We start from the raw sequence: 23,758 nt of genomic DNA, 5'->3' as shown, positions 1-23,758 counted from the left end.
TGCAGCCAAATAAATATTTTTTAAAAAAGAAGAAGTAGACTTATTCAACCCAGTGCTGACCTGGTTCCTTCTGATTGGATTGAGGGTGATCAGCCCCTTCTTTTCTCAAGAGTGGAATGGGTAAATGCATATGGAGGAAACCGCTTTTGTCTCTGTATTAGTTTGCTAGGGCTGCCATAACAAAATCCCACAGACTGTAAATATCAGAGACATATTTTCTCACAGTTCTGGAGGCTAGATGTCCAAGATCAAGGTTCTGACAAGTTTGATTTCTCCTGAGGCCTCTCTCCTTTGGCTTGCAGATGATTGCCTCCTCATGTGTTCTCACATGGCCTTTTCTCTGTGTACACACATCACTGGTGTCCCTTCCTCTTCTTATGAGGACATCAGTCTTATTGGATTAGAGTCCTTCCCTTATGACTTTGTTTAACCTTAATTATCTCCTTAAAGCCCCTCTCTCCAAATAGGCACATTGGGGTTTGGGGTTTCAACATATGAATTTGCAAGAGACACAGTTCAGTCCATAGCAATCTCCATGGTTCTTTATCCTCAATGTCCAGCATACAGTAAAAAAATTATGAGACATGAAAACGTGATCAGTAATCAAAAGAAGCCAACGAGGGGGCTTCCCTGGTGGCGCAGTGGTTGAGAGTCCGCCTGCCGATGCAGGGGACACGGGTTCGTGCCCCAGTCCGGGAAGATCCCACATGCCGCGGAGCGGCTGGGCCCGTGAGCCATGGCCACTGAGCCTGTGTGACCAGGGCCTGTGCTCCGCAACGGGAGAGGCCACAACAGTGACAGGCCCATGTACCGCAAAAAAAAAAAAAAAAAAAAGAAGAAGCCAACGCACAATATTATCTAAATATTGAAGTCAAACAGTCAGGAACTTGAAATATTGTAAATGTGATAAAGAAAATAGAAATGATGGATGGACAAAATGGTTAAAAAGATGGAGAATTTCAACAGAGAATTGGAATCTACCTAGAAAAAAAATCATGTAGAACTGAAAAATGTGTCTAAAACTAAGAATTTTTTGGATTTGTTTAACCTCGAGAGGACAGGCTTGGTGAATAGAAGACAGGTCAATAAAAGACATTCAAACTGAAGGACGATGAGAATGGAGAATGGAAAAAGCAAAACAGAGAGTGTAAGAGACAAGTGGGACACAGGTGATCTAACATAGGAACTTGAAATCCCAGAAGGATAAGAGAGAGAAAGTGAAGCAGAGCAATATATGAAGAGATAACGGCTGAACGTTTCCAGAACAAATGAAATATGCCAGTCCTCAGATTCAAGCAACTCAGTAACCACAAGCACGATAAATAAATACAACACACCTAGGCATATCGTGTCAAACTATTGAAAATGAAAGATAATGAGAAAAGGCCCAAAAGCAGTCTGAGAAAATGGACAAATGACCTGTAAATAAGCAACAATAAGATGGATGGTCAAATTATGGAAGCCAGAATACAATAGAATGGTATCTCTAAAGTGCTTAAAGAATTAAAACCTGCCAACCTAGAATTCTAGGGAACCTAGAATCCAGGGAAAGTATCTTTCAAAATTATAGGTAAAATAAAAGACATTTTAGAAAAAAGAAATTATAGAATTTTAATATAATCACTTAGCAGCCCTCAGTGAATTAATGCCTCTAAGCATTGAGCATGTACAGCCGTTCACATCACAAAAAGAAAGGCAACAAGACATTAAGAGTCTCCTGATGAAGAAACACGATGGTGCCTAAGGTCTTGCAAAATAAAACAACCCGGAATCTAATCAGACCTCAGGATCCAGCTTTCAATTTGCAGGTAGCACAGAGGACAGAGGAGTGTCCTGTACTACGTTGTGAGGATACAATCCATAAAGTCCAGACTGTCGGGAACTATAGGTCAAATGTTCTGTGTTCTTCAACAAGTATTTACATTTTGATGAGAAAAGGAAGGATGGACAGGAGAAAATCTATTGTATAAGAATCCCAAAAGATATATTAAAACAAAAAACAGGCAAAACTAAAGTATTTAGAAGGGAATTCCCTGGCAGTCCAGTGGTTAGGACTCCAAGTTTTCACTGCCGAAGGCCCAGGTTCGATCCCTGGTCAGGGAGCTAAGATCCCACAAGCTGCACGGTGTGTCCCAAGGATAAATAAATAAATAAAGTATTTAGGAATGCATACTTGGATGAACAAAATTATTTTTAAAAGCAGGGAAGCGATTAATGTACAAGTCAGAATAATGATTTCTTTAGGGGAGAGAAGGGGTTGTAATAGGAATGAAGCGCACATAGAGGCCTCTGAATGGCCAGGAAAAATTCCATTTCTTGAGACCTAGGTGTTGGTTATACAGGTGTTCACCTTAAAAAACTTCATTAAGCTATACTTTTTATGCTGTTTTCTGTATCCTTTTTATACTCCTGATGAAAAAAGAAAAAGAAAAAAATGAGTGAATAAACATTGGTCAAAGAATAAATCACAAAAGAAATAAAATTTTCTTAAATGAATAAAAATGAAAACATGATATCCCAGCAGAGGCATTCACATACTGCCTGTATTTAGCCCAGATCAGTGGTCTGTAGAATTTTCTGTTCACATACATATCCCCACAATAATTTTTTTTGAGTTATAACTTACATATATTAAAGTACACTTTTATTTAGGAATAACTTAAACCCTCTGCTAGGTTGCCCCCCATGATAGGGTGCTTGTTGCCCCAGGGCAACTCCAGTGATTAGAAAGTTCTTATATGTAAGCTCTCTATTTTTAAACATTGGCAATTCATAGTTTTTAAAAACATTTAGGAAGGTTCAGCAAGCCAAACATAACATAAAAGGGCTAAATGTGGCCTTGAGTTCTAGCTCTGAATGCTTAGATAACGAAAAGTCTGTCAGGAAATTCCTCATCTAATCTACTGCCATTTTGACTTAAACAAATCTGGAATAAGGCTGTGCTCGCTCTCTCTGTTCATGCCAGTTGAAAGTAAGATACTGAGGCAGGCTATGGGAGGAAGCTGGCTTGTTGTTATATGCCTTAATGGCATAATCAGATGATGCGCCATCTGCATTTATTGAATACCTGCTGTGTGCTTCTCAGTGTGAGCCAAAAGCAAGAGCATCTTTTTCTTCTCCATTCTTCTGTTCAGAAAGACTGACAATCACTGGAGAAATTTTTTTGCTACACAAACTCCAAAGAGATGAAGTTTATTTATTATATAAACAACACAGAATTAGCCAATTGGCTGAGTAATTCACATAGGGCTTCCTAGTGGGCTGAGGAAATCATTTCAAGATGTAAGACCTAATACCCACTGTCAAACTTCCTACCTGGAGGATTAGGCTCAATTTTTTTAGTTGATGTCAAATAATAACTCATTTCTCAAAACCTCTTTAAAAATCAGAGGAAGGAACTGGGGATTTTGCTGTAGCAAAGAAAAAGCCCATCAGAATATGTTTTACACCTGTGAAGTACGTAGGAAGAGCATCTGTTTCTATGTGATAATTCTGAAGATAAACAGGCTGGCCGTTATGTATAGAGCCAGTATGGTGTATGGGAAGGAGCATTAGGCTTAAGATCATACCTGGATTCAAGTCCGCAGTACTTCCAGTAACCAAATGGTTGAGTGATTCTAGGCAGGTTATATAACAGCAGTTGTCTGAGTCTCAGTTTCTTCTGTAAAATTGCTACCTCCACCCCCTGCCCTACCACCTCGTATCGTGGATGATTTAACAGCCTTGGAGGCTTTCTGAAAACTAGGTGCTTTCAAATGAAAGACATTGTTATTGCTGTGTGTAAGATCAATGTCCATAGATCCGTAATTTCCAGAGCATTGCTGCCTAGTAATCTAGGTAATAGAAGTAATGGATTTACATTTGGTAGAGGTTGGTGTCTCTGGAAAATATTCATGTGGCCTTCTCCTTCCCTTTTCCCTAATTCTTGTTGGAAAGGACTTTAGGATTTTCACTGTTGCTTCCCCTGAGATACGCCTCTACACTAAGACCTTACTATTTATGGAAAGAAGCATAATGTAATAGAGTTGGTAGGCCTGATGCATTCGTCTCTTAGTTGGAGGCTTTGGAAAAATTGTCTAATCTTGCCAAACTTTCTTCATCTGTAAAATAAGAATATTAATGCAAACAATAACAGTAGTGATACTATCTGCTTTCTTACGGGTATTGTGAGGGTGCTCAGCAGCTACTAAATGTTGCTATTCCTCATTTTAAAAGCTTTCTCCCTTTAACTTTCCTCTGAAAAACTCCTTAGAGACCAAGCCATGGTGCTCATCTGGTGCCCTCCTGAATGGTCAGTTGAGTTTTTCTTGCATGAAGGCTGCTCTTGACTCATCGGTAGTTTAAGAGGGGGGAAGTTATACGACAGATTTTTCCCTGAATAGAGGGGAAAACATGCAGCTTCACTGCCAGGTCACTGCAGCCACCCCCCACTGCCAGTAGGCTGATGAAGTCGGCTGGAAACAGCTGTAAATGTATTTCCATGGGGCTGCATATGGGTGCCTACTCTGTCTCTCCTCCTTTTTCTAGACATGCATTTACTCTCAGTGCGTTAGGCCTGGGCATCTGCTTTTTCCTCCCATATAATAGGAAGAACAGCTGTTTTTAATTGGCCACAAGTAGTTGGTTGCAAACACATGCGAAGTACAGATGAAAGAAGAACTTAGTGTAATTGACTTTTTTTGTACAATTAAGCGTTGCTGTCTGTGGAACTCTTTGAGCTTTACTGACAGCACTGGCTGTCCCCATCTGGCTTTTCTTAACTCTTAAGTGGTTACAGGATCCCCAGGAGGCAGCCACTGCTCTCTCTGTATTGTCAGTACCCTGATTGTATTTCTCTTTATGGTTTGAAACTTGGAGCCCTGGGAGTGTTCACTCGGGCCTTTTGGAATTACTAAGAGGTTGTTTGGACAACTCTTTTAGATACGTGAGGAAAAGAAAGAGTCCCTTGCCCCTCATGGCTCCTCATTAATTCTACCAGTGGAGTCAGGAATGAAATAGATTAATTGCCTGGACAGGTACTTACCAAACCTCATTTTGGTAGATAACAGCTTTAGCCTTCTGCTTCAAGCCTTGTTCCAGAGGAAATAATGAGATTTACTTTCATTTGTTCACTTACTGAGTATCCTTAGATAAAACATTATGCAAATCCTATGGGTGATTGAAAAATGAATACTTTCTTGCCTTCCAAGAACTCCCAATCTAAGAGGAATGAGAAAAGGGTATGTGTGTATGTGCACACTAAATTTAAAAATGGACTCCAAAGCCTATAAAAAAAGATAATTAAGGAGGGCTTGAAGAGATTTTGGGGATCAGTAAAGTTTTCATGGAATTAGCATTTCAGAGGACCGTGAAGGATAAGTAGGATCTTAGCTACTTTATTTCTCTGCTCTTAACTATAGTCAAAACACTATAAAAGAAACATACAGAATTGACAGCAGGAAGATGGAGAGACACTTGGATAATTCACATGTTGGATGGTGAAGCCCACGAATGGAGATTGGGTTCTTTCCTGCATGCTTATATTCCACAGTCTAATACACTCATATCTTTTCATTCATTCATCAGATACTTGTTGAAAATTTACCATGTGCTAGGTAGAGACTGTTCTAGAGGCTTAGGATACAGCAGAAGAACAAAAGAGCCCTGCCATCATGGAGCTTACATTCTAGCAGGGGAAACAGACAATTAACAATAGATACAGTAAATTATATAGTATGTTTAAAAGGTTAGAAGTGCTTTGGAAAAAGAAAAAGTAGAGCAGAATAAGCGGGATAGGAAGTGGTATGGGAACAGAGTCAGGGAAATGTAATTTTAGATAGGATATTCAGTATAGTCCTCATTGAGAAGGTCATATTTGAACAAAACCTCAAAGTGGTGAGAGAGCCTTGCAGAAATCTGGGATTAGTGCATTTCAGGTAGAACCAGTATGAAGGTTTTGAAGTGAGAATGTGCCTGAGGGGAGAGTAGTAGGGCTTAGTCATAGAGATAAATGGGGTATAGGGGTGTCCAATCATGTAGGCTCTTATTGTGAGTGATGTGGGGGAGCCATTAGAGAATTTTGAGCAGAGGAGTGACATGATCTGACTTATTTTAACAGCATCATTCTGACTACTGAGTTGAGGGTACATAGTGGGAGTGGGGCTGCCAAGGGTAGAAATGAGGAGAACTAGTAGGATTCTCTCATACAGGTGAGCTGTGGTGGTGGCTTGAACCAAGGTAATAGGGGTTGAAGTCTAGATACATTTTGAAAGTAAAGCCAAAAAGGGCGGGGTGGGGGGTACTTCCCTGGTGGTCCAGTGGCTAAGGCTCCACACTCCCACTGCAAGGGGCCCGGGTTCGATCCCTGGTTGGGGAACTAGATGCCGCATGCATGCCACAACTAAGAAGCCCGCATGCCGCAGCGAAGGTACCACGTGCCACAACTAAAACCTGGCACAGCCTAAATAAATAAATAAATATATTTTTTTTAAAAGTAAAGCTATCAGGATTTCCTGATAGATAAGATTGGGGGAGAAAGGGAGAGCAGGTAGAGTTTGAGATATCTCTTAAAAAAACCAGGTAGAGTTGTTGAATGAACAGTTTGGATGTAGAGGTATGGAGGTCTAGAGTTCAAGAAAGACCTGGACTAGAGATAAAAAATTTTTTGATATCATATATAGGTAGTATCTAAAGCCACAGACTGGGTGAGAACACCAGGGACTGAGATCAGCAGTGAGTGAAGTAAGTATAGCTAGTTTAAGAGAAGAGGACCAAAAGCTGAGCCCTAAGGCATTCTCATGTTAAGAAGCCAGGGAGGGGACTTCCCTGGTGGTCCAGTGGTTGAGACTCTGCACTTCCACTGCAGGGGACATGGGTTCGATCCCTGGTCGGGGAACTAAGATCCTGCATGCTGTGCTGAGTAGCACCCCCCAAAAAAAAACCCAGGGAGAAGAGCCCAAAAAGGAAATCAACAAGGAGTCACCAGTGAGGTCGCAGGAAAACCAAGAGGGCGATCCTAGGAAGGCAGGGAAAAGAGTGCGCCGAAGGGGAGTCAGTTCTGTTGAGTCCTGCTCATACGTCAAATACGACGCGTTAGGGTGGGAACTGAATTAACCATTGGATTCTTTGGTGAATATCACCAAGCCCAAGTCTTACTGCTTAGGGAAGGACTAGGTAATGACAGAGATCTGAAGTCCATGGCATCCTTGCAATAACCGTTGTTACCTGATTTTTTGACTTCTTTCCCTGCAAAGTAGTACCACTCCTTTATGTTCTTGCTTCTCATCTTGCCCTATCAGTGTGTTCTGCAGACTTTTGTTTGCTACTCGAGTCTAGAGCTACCAGATGAAGTTTTCCCATGCTTCCAGCATTTCCTATACCAATATCTGTGTTTTTACCTAAGTATTGAGTTTTTTAAAATACCACTCTTAACAGTGTTCTCCACTGATTTCAATTTAACAATCATTTGTTAAGTCCTTGTATGCCCAACTCATATTATCTTGGATGTATCAGCATATAAATCTTGAAAGATCAGGGATATTTACCCTCTTCATGAGGGCCAGTGCTCTATTTCTTGGAAACACAAACTTATCTCCTGCCGTCAGAATTTCTTATCTTCCAGCAGACCCTTCCAGTCATATAGTCCCTGTTCCTGGTTCCTCACTACTGCTTTCAGACTTCCCCCTCCTTAATCTCTGTGTCATTCATTGTTTCTCCTTGGCATTCTCACAAAGGTGTTTGTCCTACCTGTTAATTAATGGATTATTAGGGAAGGGGTAGAAATCCAAAGACTCTGACAAGAAAATCAATACTGCCATTTTATCCAGGTTGATTTGGGGTTCATTTCAGAAAAAAAAGTATTTAAGTGTCCTGTTCTGTAGTCCCAAGTGCCATTGAGGATCACTTCCCAGGCATGATTGATGCCTGTTAAACCAAGGCATCTAGAAATCCTGACCAGGTTGCTTTTAGCTTTTGAGTTGAAAACATCCTCATTCTTGGAGGACTTTGTTAAAATGAATGAAATTGACAAGAAACAGAAGTAACTGAAGTTGGCAAGAAATGGGAGTGGTGTCCTGACCCTCTTGAGAGCCTTCAGCGGACAGATCTCTGGCTGAATGTTATGAAAAGAGGAACATAGTTAAGAAGAGAGGGGAATGAGGACTTGTAGGCTTAGCCTTTTGTCTTCTCTGGGGGAACATCTGACTGTGGCTTTTTTTTTTTTTTTTTTTTTTTTTGCGGTACGCGGGCCTCTCACTGTTGTGGCCTCTCCCGCCGCGGGGCACAGGCTCCGGACGCTCAGGCTCAGCGGCCATGGCTCACGGGCCGGGGCACGAACCCGCGTCCCCTGCATCGGCCGGCGGACTCTCAACCACTGCGCCACCAGGGAAGCCCCTGGCTGTGGCATTTTAGAAAGGTCTTTATCAGGGTTCTGAGCAAGGTGTTTTCTCTGGGTCCCTTGTGTTTCCTGGGATCCCAAGATAGTGAGTGAGTTACTGATGCTGAAATCCTATGTGATGACCCACTCATTTTCTTTTCTGAGGTCTTGCAGTAGAATAGATAAGTAGAACAGATAAGATATAACATTTCCCCACCTCCCTAGCCTCCCTTCTGAATCAAAGGAAAGATGGAAATATGGGAACTTTGACCTCGACTTAGAAAAGAAACCTACAAAGTGGTGCCAACATTTTGGCTGAGCCAGCCAGAGCAGTTGTCCAGAGAAATGACCATTGGTTTGTACAGAACTCTATAAACAAATGACAGCTCAAGGATGAGTAAGGTGCTTATTCTTGGATATGTACGATTTTATTCACTGGTACCATTATTACTGATTAGGTCGTGACTCAGCTCAGTAACCATGGGTGAGGTTAATCCTCACCAGGCCCCTCACCCACAGATGAGGAATGACCCCGAAGGGAGATTATGTAGGTTATATAGTTCTTGGCAAAAATATTCCCCACCTAAACTTTTCCAACTCGATTCTCCTATTGATGAGCAGGCTCTGGTTAGATAATGGAGGAGAGGAGGCCCCAAGGTCTTACTGGTATTGGCATCTTGACATTAGCCATTTCAGACTAAAGAAATTTATCTGATATATACAAATCTCCAGAACTGATAAAAAATCTATCCTCTAAAAATCATTGTATGCAAACTGTACAGTAGCAGCTGTATTCAATTACTTGAAACCTGGAAACCAGGAGAGGGACTATAGAGAACCTCTCTGAAGCCCATTCATTGCTATGATTCTGTGTACGCAGTCTGGGTTACCTTATACAGATGGCAGCAATAATTCTTCCTGTACCTGTTTTCACCTTCTGTCTCTTGGCTCTATTGACTTCCTCTTCATTTTCAGATTTTCTGGGTACACATTTGGGTAGGAAGAAGGAGAAATAATCTCTTATTAAAATTGTTGCCAAGGGACTTCCCTGGTGGCACAGTGGTTAAGAATCCGCCTGCCAGTGCAGGGGACACAGGTTCGAGCCCTGGTCTGGGAAGATCCCACATGCCGCAGAGCAACTAAGCCTGTGTGCCACAACTACTGACCCTGCGCTCTAGAGCCCACGAGCCACAACTACTGAGCCCGCGTGCCACAACTACTAAAGCCTGTGTGCCTAGAGCCTGTGCTCCGCAACAAGAGAAGCCACCACAATGAGAAGCCCGCGCACCGCAATGAAGAGTAGCCCCCGCTCACCGCAACTAGAGGGAGCTCGCGTGCAACAACGAAAACCCAACACAGCCAAAAATAAATAAAATAAAATAAATAGATTTATTTTAAAAAAAAATTGCTGCCAAGGAGAGAAACCAGATGAAGTCACAGTGCTTGAAATAGCAATAGAAACAGTTTTTCCATGGTTTGAATTTTGAAGCATTGATACCCTTCAGTTATTCCTTGGATCTGAAAGTTATCGTAATTGTATTCTAAGTCATCTTTGACAGAAAGATTGGTTTAGTTGATAAACTTTAGTTCTCTGGTAGCCGATTCTTTAAGACATGAGACCTTCTATCTGTCCTCCTTTGGTGGTACTTATTCTAGAACTGCCCTCTCCTGAAACACTATCCATTTAACAGTGGACACTTTAGTTTTACTAAGTTCCTGCTTTAGTTCAGGCATTGCACCCCAGGTTCTAGGTGTGCAAGAGATCCAGTTCTACTCTCATAGACTATTCAGTGTTGGCAGTGTGATGAAATGTCCTGTGCTGATACTGTAGAGCTTGCATTCACGATACCATTGGATAGAATCTTCTTCTTCCCCTCTTTTAAATTTAGGACTTAAAAAGAAAATGAACTTGTATAATGACTGCCAGAAGGATTTAGAAATCAGTTATGACCTTTTGACTCCACCCCTATTCAAACCTTTTCATCTCTTAAACGCCACTGTTACAGAGGGAACGATATTAGGCGTTATAACCAGACTCTGGTTCAAATACTGGCTCTGCCATTTACTAGCTCCTTGGAAGAAGCCACTGAAATTCTCTGAGTCACTTAAATTCTTTTTCTTAGAGGCAGAAGGATTAAACAAGAGATTGGTACTAGGTTCAACCGTAAATTTCTTTCCCAGTGGGGGTATGAATAGGAGTAGGATGTTGGAAACATAGAATTCAGAAGAGATCCGTGAGCAGGACTGCTACTTGTTGAATCAACCATATATAGAAAAGAAACTCACCCAAAGGAACTCCTTGGGGTGGTGAGATCACTGTATTGAGACAACTGTTTTAGATTCCCATGGATCCCTTTTCCTTAATTCTCTCACGTTTCTTTTTACTTTGACTAGGCTCAGGTTACCTTCCCCTCCTCCCACTCCACCCTAGGAACCTAGTGCACTCAGGCTGCCTAGGGGTTCCCATCAAGGCAGCCTACCTTTGGTGCTTAAACCTTTCCTGATCCTTTGTCTCCATAAAAACACACCTATGTCCTAGTTACTTTCTTCTCCTTTACAGTTTATTAGCAAACATGATGATGTTGGGCTGAAATATGAACGGCTCTAAGTACATTATCCATCCTGAATAATTCAAATATTAATAATGTCAAACATGGGGGAAAATTTAGGCAAAGGATATTTTTGTCACTCACAAAGTAGAGTAAGCACCTGGTGCTAGCCAAGTTGGCACCATCAAGGAGCAAATCAGTACAGTCTGAAACCTCTTGCTGTCATTAAAAACAGATATGTACATGTCAATAAAGAGGGGTATCTTTCATGAGGCAGAAGAGGTGAAGGAGGAATTGTGTCGGGAGGCCAAAAGCAGAAGGCACCTTCTGCAGCACCAGATTATTTCTGGAAAAGGGATGTTGTCCTGGCCATTTTCCCTCCAGATACTGAGATGAGAAACGTTTGGAATAAATGTTTGAACAAGGTGGAGTTGGGACTGGGCTGGAGGCGTGTGAAGCTGAGATAGTGTGTGGTGCTACTTTGTACCCTGGTGGTGCCATGCTTCTGGTAGGGCCTAAGAAGGCACTCATTGCTTAAATAAATGAACACTCTTTTGTTTGTGTCTGTATGCACCGCATTTTGCCAGTTGATGTGTACTGAGCTGTCGATGGCTGCTCAGAAGTGACCTTATTCAGAGCTTGGGTGCGTCTGTTCTGTGTGAGTGTGATGCCCTTACCAGTGAAGTTGAACCTTTGAGATTGTCCCGAGTTCATAAATGGTGACATTTTCATCTATAAGTTCTCGGCCTCTGGTACTTTTCGCCATCATTGAAGAAGAAAGCCTACAGGATGGTCTTTAAGATACAGCTTTCTATCAGTGGCCTCTGTACATGGTGTATTTAAGGCCAACACTCTCTAATTCTCAATACCTGGGCTCTGCTTATTATGAAAGTGACCCATATCTCCTTTCTTTAATCCTTAGTTCTCCCTGCTATCAGAGTGAATAAGGGATTTTCTCCATTATTTTCCCAGAGGTTTTTGTTTGTTTGTTTTGTTTGCTATTTTCATTATAGAAATTGAGGGCAACTGGATCAGAGATTTTTTTTGCACATTTAAGTAATTACATGTTTCTGGTTCTGCATGTCCCTGGCTCAGCTGCCAACTGTTCTCAAGCAGTTCAGTCTCATTTTGCTTATGACTGGCCTTTTTTAAGGTAACACTTGGATTCTATCTTGGGGATCAAAACCTTGAGAAATGTTTTAAGTGGCTGTGGCTTCATTGACAATGGAATTGCAGTGGGTGGGCGTGGGCAATGTTTAAAGACTAAATAAAGGCTCTTGGTAAAAGCACATATGCCGAGAGATATTTCATCTTCCTTCTTTCCATAGCAACTTTATCTGTAAGATTAAGCATTCTGCTGGTGGTATAGTTAATAAAATATCTCGGCTCTGGTTCAGAGCTGTTTGTTTGCCATTACTGGAACCTGTTTACTTCCATCTGTTTCGTCATTTGATTTTTGTTTCCTTCTGTCTTCCCAGGTGGCATTGGTAGGGTGGTCAACGGAGCCTTCATGGTGCTGAAAGGGCATCGGTCTATTGTGAACCAGGTCCGATTTAACCCCCACACCTACATGATCTGCTCTTCTGGTGTAGAAAAGATCATCAAGGTGAGGCACCTTCCCCTCTTGTCCTTTTAGAGAAACGATTGCAATTCGTAAATGGAAGAAACTAAAACAATGTATGTAGGACCTCATAGCTAAACATACGAAGGTCTATCAGAATTCTCAATTATTTTGACATATTAATTATAAAATATGGAAAAATTGATGTTAAAGAGGGTGGTTTTAAAACCCTCCTTTCAGGGCCATTTTAAAAAATAATCAGTAGGCTTTGAAACTAGATACTACCTGTATGCCACTACATTTCCATGGCCTCTGATCTGGAGTCTGATGAATTCTGCTTTCCAAACCCCATCTGGAGGTAAAGAAGCTATCATCCCCAAAGTTCCTCTGTGTGCACTTTTCCTTAATTGCTCTCCTCATAACTAAGTGACTACCGGAACCATAGCTAACTTGTCTCAGGACATATCAAAATATCACAACCACGTGCATATCAACCACTGCATGTGGTTGTGATTGAGGCTAAACACTTGCATCAACTGCACATTGACTGAATGAACTTAACCCTGCCAAGGAATATTTTTAGAGCTTGCAACTGAGAGACCCAGCCTGGCCTGCATCCACGGACGGATGGCCCGCTGCCCATCACTCACATTCCAGTCTCTAGTAACCCTTTTCCACATCTGAGAAAATGAGGGTTCAGGGCAAATGATGAATTCTTGAGGACCGTGTGATAACTTGACTATTAAATAAGGATAGATGATATCCCCCCCCTCCCCAGCAAAACATAAAACTCCTCTTTTTTTCCCCCCCCCAAATGACATTGAAAACCTGAGAGAGGTTTCAGGGGAAAAGTAAAAATTGATTTGTAACACATTGATAGTTTTCATTTTCTTTCATTCTTTAAAAAAACCCAAAAAACTATACAACTTGTATCTGAGGCAGAGGAAGCTATCAAAAATGTAATGTTGGAGTAGGGGTCAATACGTTTATTTGTCCTTATTCCAACTTCCTTTCTTTAGGTTTTATTGGTCCTGTGGATCAGGGCTGACTTTCATGATTGCATACATTTATGTACCCATAAATAAACAGGGCTAGAACAGGACTTCTAGATCATTTTTACTGACTTTTCCTTTTGTAGATGATGAGGTTTAAATTATAAATTTACTGTCTGGGGTTAATTATACAGCTAATTAGTGGTAAGGCTAGCATAGAGCCCTGTTCTTTGTTGTTCCTAGTGTACTGCCACATTTACCATGCTAGTGGGAAGGCCTCAGGCAGCCTGGTGCCCCTGCTGGGTTTGATCATCTCAGTAGTCCTTCACTTGGGCAGTCATTGAATTGCCCCTGTCCCTTGCATTGTTTTCCCTTCTCCTTTAGCCTGTGACTCATGAGTTGGCACAGTAGCATGTCCTCTCTAGGCCCGTTGACATCATTCTCTCAGGGAGCTCTGCTTGAGCATCTCCTTTAGAACAGAGATTCCTGCTTGGCTGTACACTCTGGGATGCTTCTGTGCTAAGTCTCCTCAATTATTGTTTAGTCAACTGGAGTCCTTACCCGAAAGGTCATAGGTTGGAAACTAGCCAAGTTCTCAGAGAAGAAGGAGAAGAAAATATTTCCTCTGTGAAAATATTCAGACTAAACTATGGAGCTCACTGTTTCCAGGTTCCAGTGAGGTCTGAACATCGCCTCTCCAGGAGGCATGTTTAGCCATTCGAAACCGTAAGTCAGTACAGTTAGTACCCTTGGGCAGCCCTTCGAGTCTGTCTCCCATCTGTCAAGTGAGGACGCTAACAGTGACTTGACACCTAAGAGTGCCTTGTAGGTTACCTGTGCCTGACAATTTCTGACTATTTTAATAAAAGTCGCTTTCTTATTTGCTGTTTCTGAGAGGATCCATGGCTCCGAGCGCATCATTCCACCATATTCTAGTCCAGCTTTTCTCTCTCCGCCTCTCTCTCTACTCACTCACTCCACCTTCCCCCTGACTTGTCCTTTACTGATGCCTTTCTGGCCTGGAGGAGAAGAGTCCCTGTTGTCAGGGCCAGCCTCTTCTCACCCATAACAGGTCTTCTATCCCCTTGAATGCTCACACTTAGCAAAAAAGGGGGTTCATTTTGTACTTAAACATAAGAGAGAGCAAGATGGAGCAAATGCTAGCATTTTTTCCCTCAAAAACCAATATTCATTTACTCGCCCTGTATTTGTGAACCATACCTACTGTGTGCAGTTTGTGCTAGGCCCTGTGAGGAACACAAAGAAAGAAAGGTAATGCAGGTCCCCATGGGAATTGGTGACCCAGTAGGAAAGACAAGAAATAAAGGTAATGAAAAATGCAATAAGTACATACGAGATAGAAACAGTGCTGTGTGGGGAGGGAGAAATTTTTTCCCCCATCTGGGGTAATCTCAGTGTAGGTAATACTTGAACTAGATTTTGAAGGAAAGAGCCTGCAAAAGAAAAGAAAGGAGTAAGGTGGGAAGACCGTTCTAAGGAGAGAGAATGGACATTTAATTATTTCACTGAATCAATAAATATTTATTGATCACCTACTGCATTCCAGGCAGTGTGTTTATGAATAAATGCTCAGAAGCAGCAAAGTGTAGGACCAGTTTAGAAAATGATCATTTGGCCAAAGTAAAGAGCACAGAAAGGGAGGGCTAAGATGTAAGGCTGGGATGGTAGGCCAGAGGTGGGCCCAGGAAGTCTTGGAATCGGGATTAGAGAGTGTGGAGCATCCCTGAATAACAGCTTAAGTCTCTATCTGTGTAGTTTTTCTTGGTAGGTGGGCAAATGTCTAAATTTAGTGTAATAGCGCAAAGAGAGAAGAGGGCTTAGAGATGCTACATCAAGCATGTCATGGTCACCTGTGTAGATCAGAACACTTGTTACTTAAATTGCTTTCCATTTCGATGATTTTTTTTTTTTTTTTTTTTTTTTTGCGGTATGCGGGCCCCTCACTGCTGTGGCCTCTCCCGTTGTGGAGCACAGGCTCCGGACGTGCAGGCTCAGCGGCCATGGCTCACGGGCCCAGCCGCTCCGCGGCATGTGGGATCTTCCCAGACCGGGGCACGAACCCGTGTCCCCTGCATCCGCAGGTGGACTCTCAACCACTGTGCCACCAGGGAAGCCCTCGATGATGTTTTGAATAAGAATTGAACTGCATCCTTTTCCTCAGGAGCCTCTTGTGCTAAACTTTTCACTGGGCTTGAAGAGAAGGCTGCTCATCCCTCCTACTTTTCTCATGAACTTTGCCCCACGAAGAGGAACGTCTAGCCACACTTAACATGAAACAGGAAGTTGTGTTTTCATTGCTTCACTTCTGAGTTGTTGACTTTCAGTGTAAGAAAAATAACAAACAGTTTCACAAATGTTTGAAATTGATATTTTAGGGATGAGGAAGGACTAACATAATCGGGATGGTCAGTGCTTCTGCTGTACAAAAGTCTCTTTGAGGATGAGTCTAAGACCTTCTAGTTGAGGTATTCAGTTGCCAAACGAAGGAGGAAGCACCACAGTTATTGGTGCTTTGGTATACGTTATATCATTTTATCATTCTCATTTCTGCAGTTGAGAAAAGAGGTTTCAAGGATGAAGTCATTTGCTCTGGGCCGTGTGAAGTGTTGAGGCTCGGGTTCCTACCTGTTCTGCTAGCTCCCACAGCTCTGTGCTGCAAGTCCCTCGAGGACTGAAGACTGGCCGTCTGGGATAGGGGTTTTGTTTTGCTCTGAATCTTAGGGTTGCATGAGACCCATCTAATTTCACTGTTTAGATAAGGAAGCTGAGCTTCACCCACGGTCACCAGCGAACTAGAGCTGTGTGGGAACCCACATTCAAGATTCTTGCCTCCTGATCCAGCGTTTTGTTCCATTACTCCAAGCTTCAGGAATGAAAGTCTACCTCAGCTTAATACATTCCAGCGCGCATATAAATGCCAACTTTCAGTATTTCGATTTTCATTCCTGAAGTGAAGACATAGGAGGCTGGGTAGTAGATTAAAATCTAGGCTTGTTGGATAGTTGGGCCAGCAAGCATCTCACCATTAATATTTTGTAATTCTGTTAAATTCTGAGTTTCCGGGAAGTACATATAGATTTCATATTATGCAACATGGTTAGTAACATTTTCCATTTTTAAACTGGGGGAGTGAGAAATTTAGCCCAGAATATAGACTAAGACCCCAAAACACCCTAAAGGCTTTGCCTATTGGACCCCTCAGTCTCTCTCTTTTTAAATTTATTTATTTATTTATTTATTTATTTATTTGGCTGTGCTGAGTCTTAGTTGCAGCAGGCAGGATCTTTGTTGCCACATGCGGGATCTTTAGTTGTGGCATGCAAACTCTTAGTTGCAGCATGTGGGATCTAGGTCCCTGACCAGGGATCAAACCCGGGCCCCCTGCATTGGGAGCATGGAGTTTTAGCCACTGGACCACCAGGGAAGTCGCCCCCCTCGGTTTTTTTCTAAGCCACCAAACTTTTATTCCCAGAGACACCTGTTTGCAGAGATAGTCATCTACAGCTTGGGCCGTTGCTGAAGGCCAGGTCTAAATGTTTCCCGAAAATTGAGTCTCACAAAGAATTTGAGAATTGCTTCAGACTAAGCCTTTATTTTCTGCTACTTATTTTATGCTAACTGTATTCCAGTGTTTCTTAAAAGTTGGTCCCCCCACTTACTCACCCCTTGAGTGCTAATTAAAAGTGCAGAGCCCTGGTAACCTACCCATGACTTACTGAATCAGAATCTCTAAGGGTGGGGCTCAGGAGTCAGCATTTTTTTTTTAAGACAAACACCTTGATTTTTTTTTTAATTAATTAATTAATTAATTTTTGGCTGCGTTGGGTCTTCATTGCTGCGTGCAGGCTTTCTCTAGTTGAGGCGAGCAAGAGCTACTGTTTGTTGTAGTGCTCAGGCTTCTCATTGCGGTAGCTTCTCTGTGTGGAGCACGGGCTCTAGGCGCGCGGGCTTCAGTAGTTGTGGATCGCAGGCTCTAGAGCGCAGGCTCAGTACTTGTGGCACACGGGCTTAGTTGCTCCATGGTATGTGGGATCTTCCCAGACCAGAGATCAAACCCATGTCCCCTGCACTGGCAGGCAGATTCTTAACCACTGTGCCACCAGGCAAGTCCCAGGAGTCATCATTTTAATTATTCTTGAGGTAATTCACGTGCAAGCCAAAGTTTGAGAGCCACTGCCTTAAAACTCCCCTGGGTAAGATTATGAAGCTGGAGATGGGAGAACACCTGAGGAGTTGTGGGCAGGGAACAAAGTTGAAGGAGGAATGAATCTGAGTTGGGAACTGGTGAAGACACTTAGCCTAGAAGATTTCTTCAGCCCCTCTTGAACTGGGGATTGAACAGAGAACCACTTGTCTCCCAGGAGATCAAAGTAAATCACGGAGGGAAAGGGCCTCAGGAACAGGGCTTACAAGAAGGCGAATTTGTCCTTGGACACCTTTGCCGAAACAAAGCCATTGTCTTGACAGAGGATAGGGAATGAGGAGCCACTGTTTTCTGGGTTGGGTGCCATCTAAATATAGACACCAGCCTGTCAAGGCAAGAAAATCATCTGGAATTTCATCTGAGTTGCCATGACTACCAGCTGATGTAACTGAGCTTCTCTGTGCTGCTCTGGACCAGTCTGGCAGTCAGGGGAAGCTCATCGTTCTCATTTGCAGTGACAGCTTAATTACCTTGAACATCGTTTTTGCATAACTTATTCAACTTGTAAAGTTGGGCTTTTTCGTTCAGACAGACCTTCGTTTGAATCCTAGTTCTGCCACCTTTCGGCTATGCGCCCATGTCTCTGACCATGGAGTGGAAGGGTATTAAGGGATGGGTCTGTGGTCTTGGAAGGTGTGTCCTACCTATTCCTGCAGCTAACAGAAGAGTTGGGGAGCAAGCCAGCAGCTCCCTGGTTAAGAGAACCCAGATTCCTGGGTAACTGATGCCTGCACGTCCAAGAGGGAACTGCAGTGTAGGCAGCTGGCTATTCTTATCAAGCTCCAGTAAGCAATTCCCATTAGTTAAAAATAGAAATGTTGCAGTTGGGGAGAAGTAGAGTTATAGGCTGAAATATTAACTGTCGCAGAGGACTGACTGCTGGGTCTCTTTTCACTTTGGAAAAGTGGTACCTCTCCAGTCTTCTGAGAGTTTTGAACACACTGGCCAATCTTCAAGTCATCCTCTGTCCTCTGAGATTATGAAGGGGGTTATTGTAATTTCCAAGCTACTAATAGAGGAAGCTAAAGGGAAGAGGGGTAGTGGCAGACAGGGTGTGTGTTTATCCTGGGCCTAGAGACAGGACTTGGGTCTCCTGAAACTAGGCTAATGCTGTGTCCTAGACCATGCTTTGTCCCACATTTGAATCTGGAAGCTTCCATTTTCATATGTGGCCCACATAATCCAGTCTGGATTAAATTTTTAAAGTTGGTTAGCAAATCCTGGCTCAGTGACAGGGAGAGTCTGGGGAAGCTCTGCCTTAGTGTTCTTTATGGCCGACAGCTTTAGAATACATTCTAATCAGCCCTCATTGGTTTTGTTTTCGCCTTCTGTGCAGATCTGGAGCCCATACAAGCAGCCAGGATGTACCGGAGATCTGGACGGTCGGATTGAGGATGATTCTCGCTGTCTCTATACCCACGAAGAGTACATCAGCCTTGTGCTGAACAGTGGGAGTGGCCTGTCCCACGACTACGCCAACCAGTCTGTGCAGGAAGACCCCCGGATGATGGCCTTCTTTGACTCCCTGGTGCGTCGCGAGATCGAGGGCTGGAGCTCCGACTCAGACAGCGACCTCAGCGAAAGCACCATCCTCCAGCTGCACGCAGGGGTCAGTGAGCGTTCGGGCTACACCGACTCCGAGTCCTCAGCCTCGCTGCCCCGCTCCCCTCCGCCCACAGTGGATGAGTCTGCTGACAGCGCCTTCCACCTGGGGCCCCTGCGGGTCACTGCCACAAATGTGGTGGCTTCAACTCCGCCACCGCCCACGTGCGAGGATGCCACCGCTCGCCAGCAGCGCCTGTCTGCCCTGCGGCGCTACCAGGACAAACGCCTCCTGGCCCTTTCCAACGAGTCCGATTCAGAAGAGAACGCCTGTGAGGTTGAACTGGACACAGATCTCTTCCCCCGGCCACGGTCTCCCAGCCCTGAAGACGAGTCCAGCAGCTCCGGCAGCCCCAGCAGCTCCGAGGACGAGGAGGAGCTGAATGAACGGCGAGCGTCCACCCGGCAGCGGAACGCCATGCGGCGCCGGCAGAAGATGCCTCGAGAGGAGAGGCCTGGTGCCCCGACCAAGCCCACCGACACCTGCATTGGAGAAGACAACTATGATTACCCCCAGATCAAAGTAGATGACCTCTCTTCTACCCCCACCTCCTCTCCTGAGCGGAACACGTCCACTCTGGAGATTCAGCCAAGCCGAGCATCGCCAACTTCCGACATAGAGTCAGTTGAGCGTAAGATTTATAAAGCTTACAAGTGGCTCCGCTACTCCTATATCTCCTACTCAAATAACAAAGAGGGAGAGAGCTCGCTTGTGTCTGGGGAGGCAGATGAAGGGAGAGCAGGAACCAGCCACAAGGACAACCCAGCCCCTTCTTCCAGTAAGGAAGCCTGTCTAAACACGACCATGGCCCAGAGGAGCCAGGACCTGCCCGCCGCAGGCCACAGCAAGGACGCTTTTAAAGAAGGGACTTCTGCCATAAATCCCGGCAATGGCCCAGGCCATGAGCCCAGCGGTCACCCTTGGGCTGAGGCACCAGAGGACACCTCTCAGGACACGAGTAACACTGGTGGCTCTGTAGAACACTCTTTTGAGACCAAGAAGCTCAATGGAAAGGCCCTAAGCAAGGCCCTGAGCAGCCGTGCTGAGGAGCCACCCTCCCCTCCTGTCCCCAAGGCATCTGGCTCCGCTCTCAGCAGCGGGTCTGGCAACTGTCTGAGGACCCAGTCTGATGACAGTGAGGAGAGGAGCCTCGAAACCATCTGTGCCAACCACAACAATGGGCGCTTACACCCCCGGCCCCCTCATCCCCACAGCAATGGGCAGAGCTTTGGGGAGCTAGAGGCGGTGGCCTGCTCGTCCCCAGGACGTTCGGACACTGATCGTGATAACTTGTCCCTGACGGGGATGCTCCTACACAAAGATTGTTGTGGGTCTGAAATGGCCTGTGAGACCCCCAGTGCTGGAACGAGAGAGGACCCCACTGACCCCCCAGACACAGACAGCAGCAGGGCTGTTCATGGCCATAGTGGCCTCAAAAGGCACCGAATCGAATTGGAAGACACAGATTCGGAGAATTCCTCCTCAGAGAAGAAACTAAAAACATGATAAATACAAAGGGAAAACAAAAAGCTATGAAAAGTAGCTTTATAAAAATGTTTAAATCCTGTTTAGTGAATACAGAGGAAAGGAAAAATAGTATTAAAGGCACATAAAACCAGGGCCTGAAGTTTTGTGTCTGATGCTGCTCCCTTCTATTCAACAATGGGTCTGATGTTTAGCTGGCCATTGGCTGTGCTGTGTTAAGAAAGGGAAAAAAATCCAAGTGACTCCTTTCTAGTAAGACTTGAGCATAGTGTACCTGTGCAGATTCTGTTAAAGTAAATCCTTGTTGAGATGTTTGACTTGTTCTTGTGTGTGTGCGCTGGCACGTGTGAGCTCATTGTCTCAGACTTTTCTTTCTATTCTCCATCAGAAAGGCTCTATGGATCTGTATGTTTTGCCATCTCACCCCATTTACATGCCATAGGTGTTCTGGTCTTAATAATGAGTGCCTGCTAAATCAGGTTGTGTTGCCAGTGAGTAGTGGATTTATGCTGAAAGAATGGAGACGGGAATGGAAATAGGCCTTCAGCCCACTGGCTGTGCTGGAAAGGAAAGCATGGTTCCTTTCTTAAAGAAATCTTCCATGTTTTCTCAGTAGCACTTCCTCATTGAGCATTTAATGTAGACGTACTAAAAGTGGAGCGTTTTTAATGCTAATGAGAGGTTAGCACTTAAGATCAGATTTGAGAGAACATAGATAGATCCCTGATTTCACTGGTTGCAAACTGAGCAGTGGCACGATACCGTGCTGTAGGGAGGCCATAAAGTATAACTAGTTGTGGGTAACACTTTAACAAGTTAGGTGCTAGTTCCTACGAGGCACTCAGAAAGCCAGCAGGCTCTTCCTGGCCCCATGTGGTAGCATCTAGGCGTATTGAAAGAGGGGAAAGACGGCTCTCGAGATCTGTGCTCAGACTACTAAAGTGAATGTTATAGGTGTGTTAATGAAGAAGTATAGGAAGGAGCAGAGTATGGTACTGCCTTCATTTAATTCAACCCAAAATGGTCAGAATTGGTGGGACTGGCATCTTCCCTCAGGCTTGCTGTCCACAGAGACTGTGGTGTTCTGACTGGATCTTGCAGAGCAGGAGGCATCGCGAAGTAACAGATTCTTACTGAGTAGGTCTGTTAGGAGGCAGAGAGTATGGAGAGAGGAGTCACTGGCTCTGTTTCATTAAGGTAGATAAAGATTGAGAGGAAAAGACCAGGAGCTTTTCAGCATTGCAGTGGTGGTCACACTCACTTGGTTATTAATGAAGGCCTGTACAAGACGGGAAGACCTAGGATGACAGATACCTTGATGGCGTGGATGTCATGAAAAGGCAGGAGAATACTGGGAAGAAATGAGGGAGAGAGAGAACACTACAACTTTCTTGAGCACAAAGGTGCTAGACCTTTAGGAGACCAGCCGCACTGGCTTAGAGAGGACCTAGCATGTGACTGGTGTGGCCTCGCTGATCCAGCATTCTTTTTAGGGAAGGACCTGTCCTACTGGAACTGGGACCAAGGGGAGACAGCCTGTGGAGGATGACGACTTGGGTGAATTTAGTCACGGGGGAAGGGGGGTTATTTATAAAGGAAGGTTGTTGATCTAAGCCAAAAGGAGATATCACCTTGCTAAGCTTTGTGAAAAGAAAGATGTGCCTGGTGTGTGTGATGTGACTTGGGTGTAAAAACATTGTCTTAGGAGAAGGAGACGAAGGAGTGTGAGTAGCAGTGGGGATGCTTACAAGTTAACAACTGTAATCTCACCGGGGAGTGGGAAAGTGATTGTGTAACCATTAGAATTACTTTAATCTGTAATCAAAACGGTTCTATGATTTGTCTTTGACTATTCACGGATAATTGTAAATTCTGGTTTTATAAGCCCAAGTCATTTTACATTTGCTTTTCCAAAATTTATTAAATTGAAATTTTTTAATCCTTTATATACAAAAAAAAAAAAAAGATATAATCACTCAGTGTGTGTTTCTCTTCCCCTTCCTAGTCAGCATTCCCCTTCCCAATCTTTGTTTTGTATTATTTAATCTAGTCAGTAGCTAGCCACTTCTGACTTCTCTAAGGACAATCCGCGTATCTTTCTGGAGAGGAAGAAGTAAAGTTCCGCTGGGAACTAGCCACTTGGTAGTTACTGTTCCCAAATGCAGAACTTGGTCTTTTCATGTTAAGAGCCGTTATCTCATTTGAGTACTCAAAAGAGAAGTCCAAGTTCATTCTGGTTCAACTTTGGTATCCAAGAAAGACATTTTTAGCAAGGATGGCTTCCATCCTTGGGAGACATCCCAGGTTCAGCTTGCCAAGAGATAGGCCCCGCAGCATACCCACAGAAGCAGGCTGAGGGATGCTGGTCTCTGTAGCCATTCCACTCTCATTTCCAGAAATCTCCTTTCTGATCATGGTCTTGGAAACCTGGCAGGAATTACCACTTCCAGGGTCCCTTCGCCTAAACTTGCAGAATTGAGACGCCAACTTTGGAGGCACATTTAATCCTCAGATTCTTCCATGATAGGTATTTTTACTAACAGGGCAGATGGCACTGATTAGGTTATGAGCTATTCAAAAGTGCCTCTTACCATTTTTTTTCCTGCATCCTGTACGTAAAATTTTAAGTGGCTGGTCCAGATTTATAAAACCTTCCCTCCACTTTATTTTCCACCTGGTTTTGTAAATGATTCCCATGTCTCTAGGACAACAGGTAAATGAGTTAAATGAGTAGTGGGCTTGGGGCAAAAGAAGGTTGCAACTGTGCTTGATTTACTAAGCCCGGAGTCCCTTGTTTGTCAAGGTGCCTTCCTCTGCTGAAGCCTTACCTCCTCACAAGCCCCACCTCTCTCCCGGCAACGCTAGCTCTTCTCTTGTGTATATGCAAATAAACCTATTATTCACTTCTAATGGCTTCCTCTTCTCTTCCAGGGAAGACTTGGTTGCTTAGACACCCCTCCTCCTTCATTTCTTTCCTGTTTTAATTCTTG

At 43.8% G+C, this 23,758-nt stretch overlaps 1 protein-coding gene across 2 annotated transcripts in view; it reads left to right on the top strand.

Annotated features, from left to right (window-relative positions):
- DCAF5 (DDB1 and CUL4 associated factor 5) overlaps nucleotides 1-23,666 on the top strand; it is a 107,996-nt gene extending 84,330 nt beyond the window's left edge. For both annotated transcript variants that reach the window (XM_082619692.1, XM_082619693.1), the window contains exons 8-9: nucleotides 12,381-12,508; nucleotides 19,017-23,666. In XM_082619692.1, the coding sequence (XP_082475818.1) occupies nucleotides 12,381-12,508; nucleotides 19,017-20,789 (1,901 nt within the window). In that variant the 3' untranslated portion in view covers nucleotides 20,790-23,666. The remainder of the gene's footprint in view (nucleotides 1-12,380; nucleotides 12,509-19,016) is intronic.
- Nucleotides 23,667-23,758: the final 92 nt, after the last annotated feature.

This window comes from Mesoplodon mirus (assembly GCF_964341445.2).
Source record: "Mesoplodon mirus genome assembly, chromosome: 4".
Classification (NCBI taxonomy): domain Eukaryota; kingdom Metazoa; phylum Chordata; class Mammalia; order Artiodactyla; family Ziphiidae; genus Mesoplodon; species Mesoplodon mirus.
The sequence above is the reverse complement of the archived record's forward strand: the minus strand, read 5'-3'. Positions and strand labels throughout refer to the sequence as shown.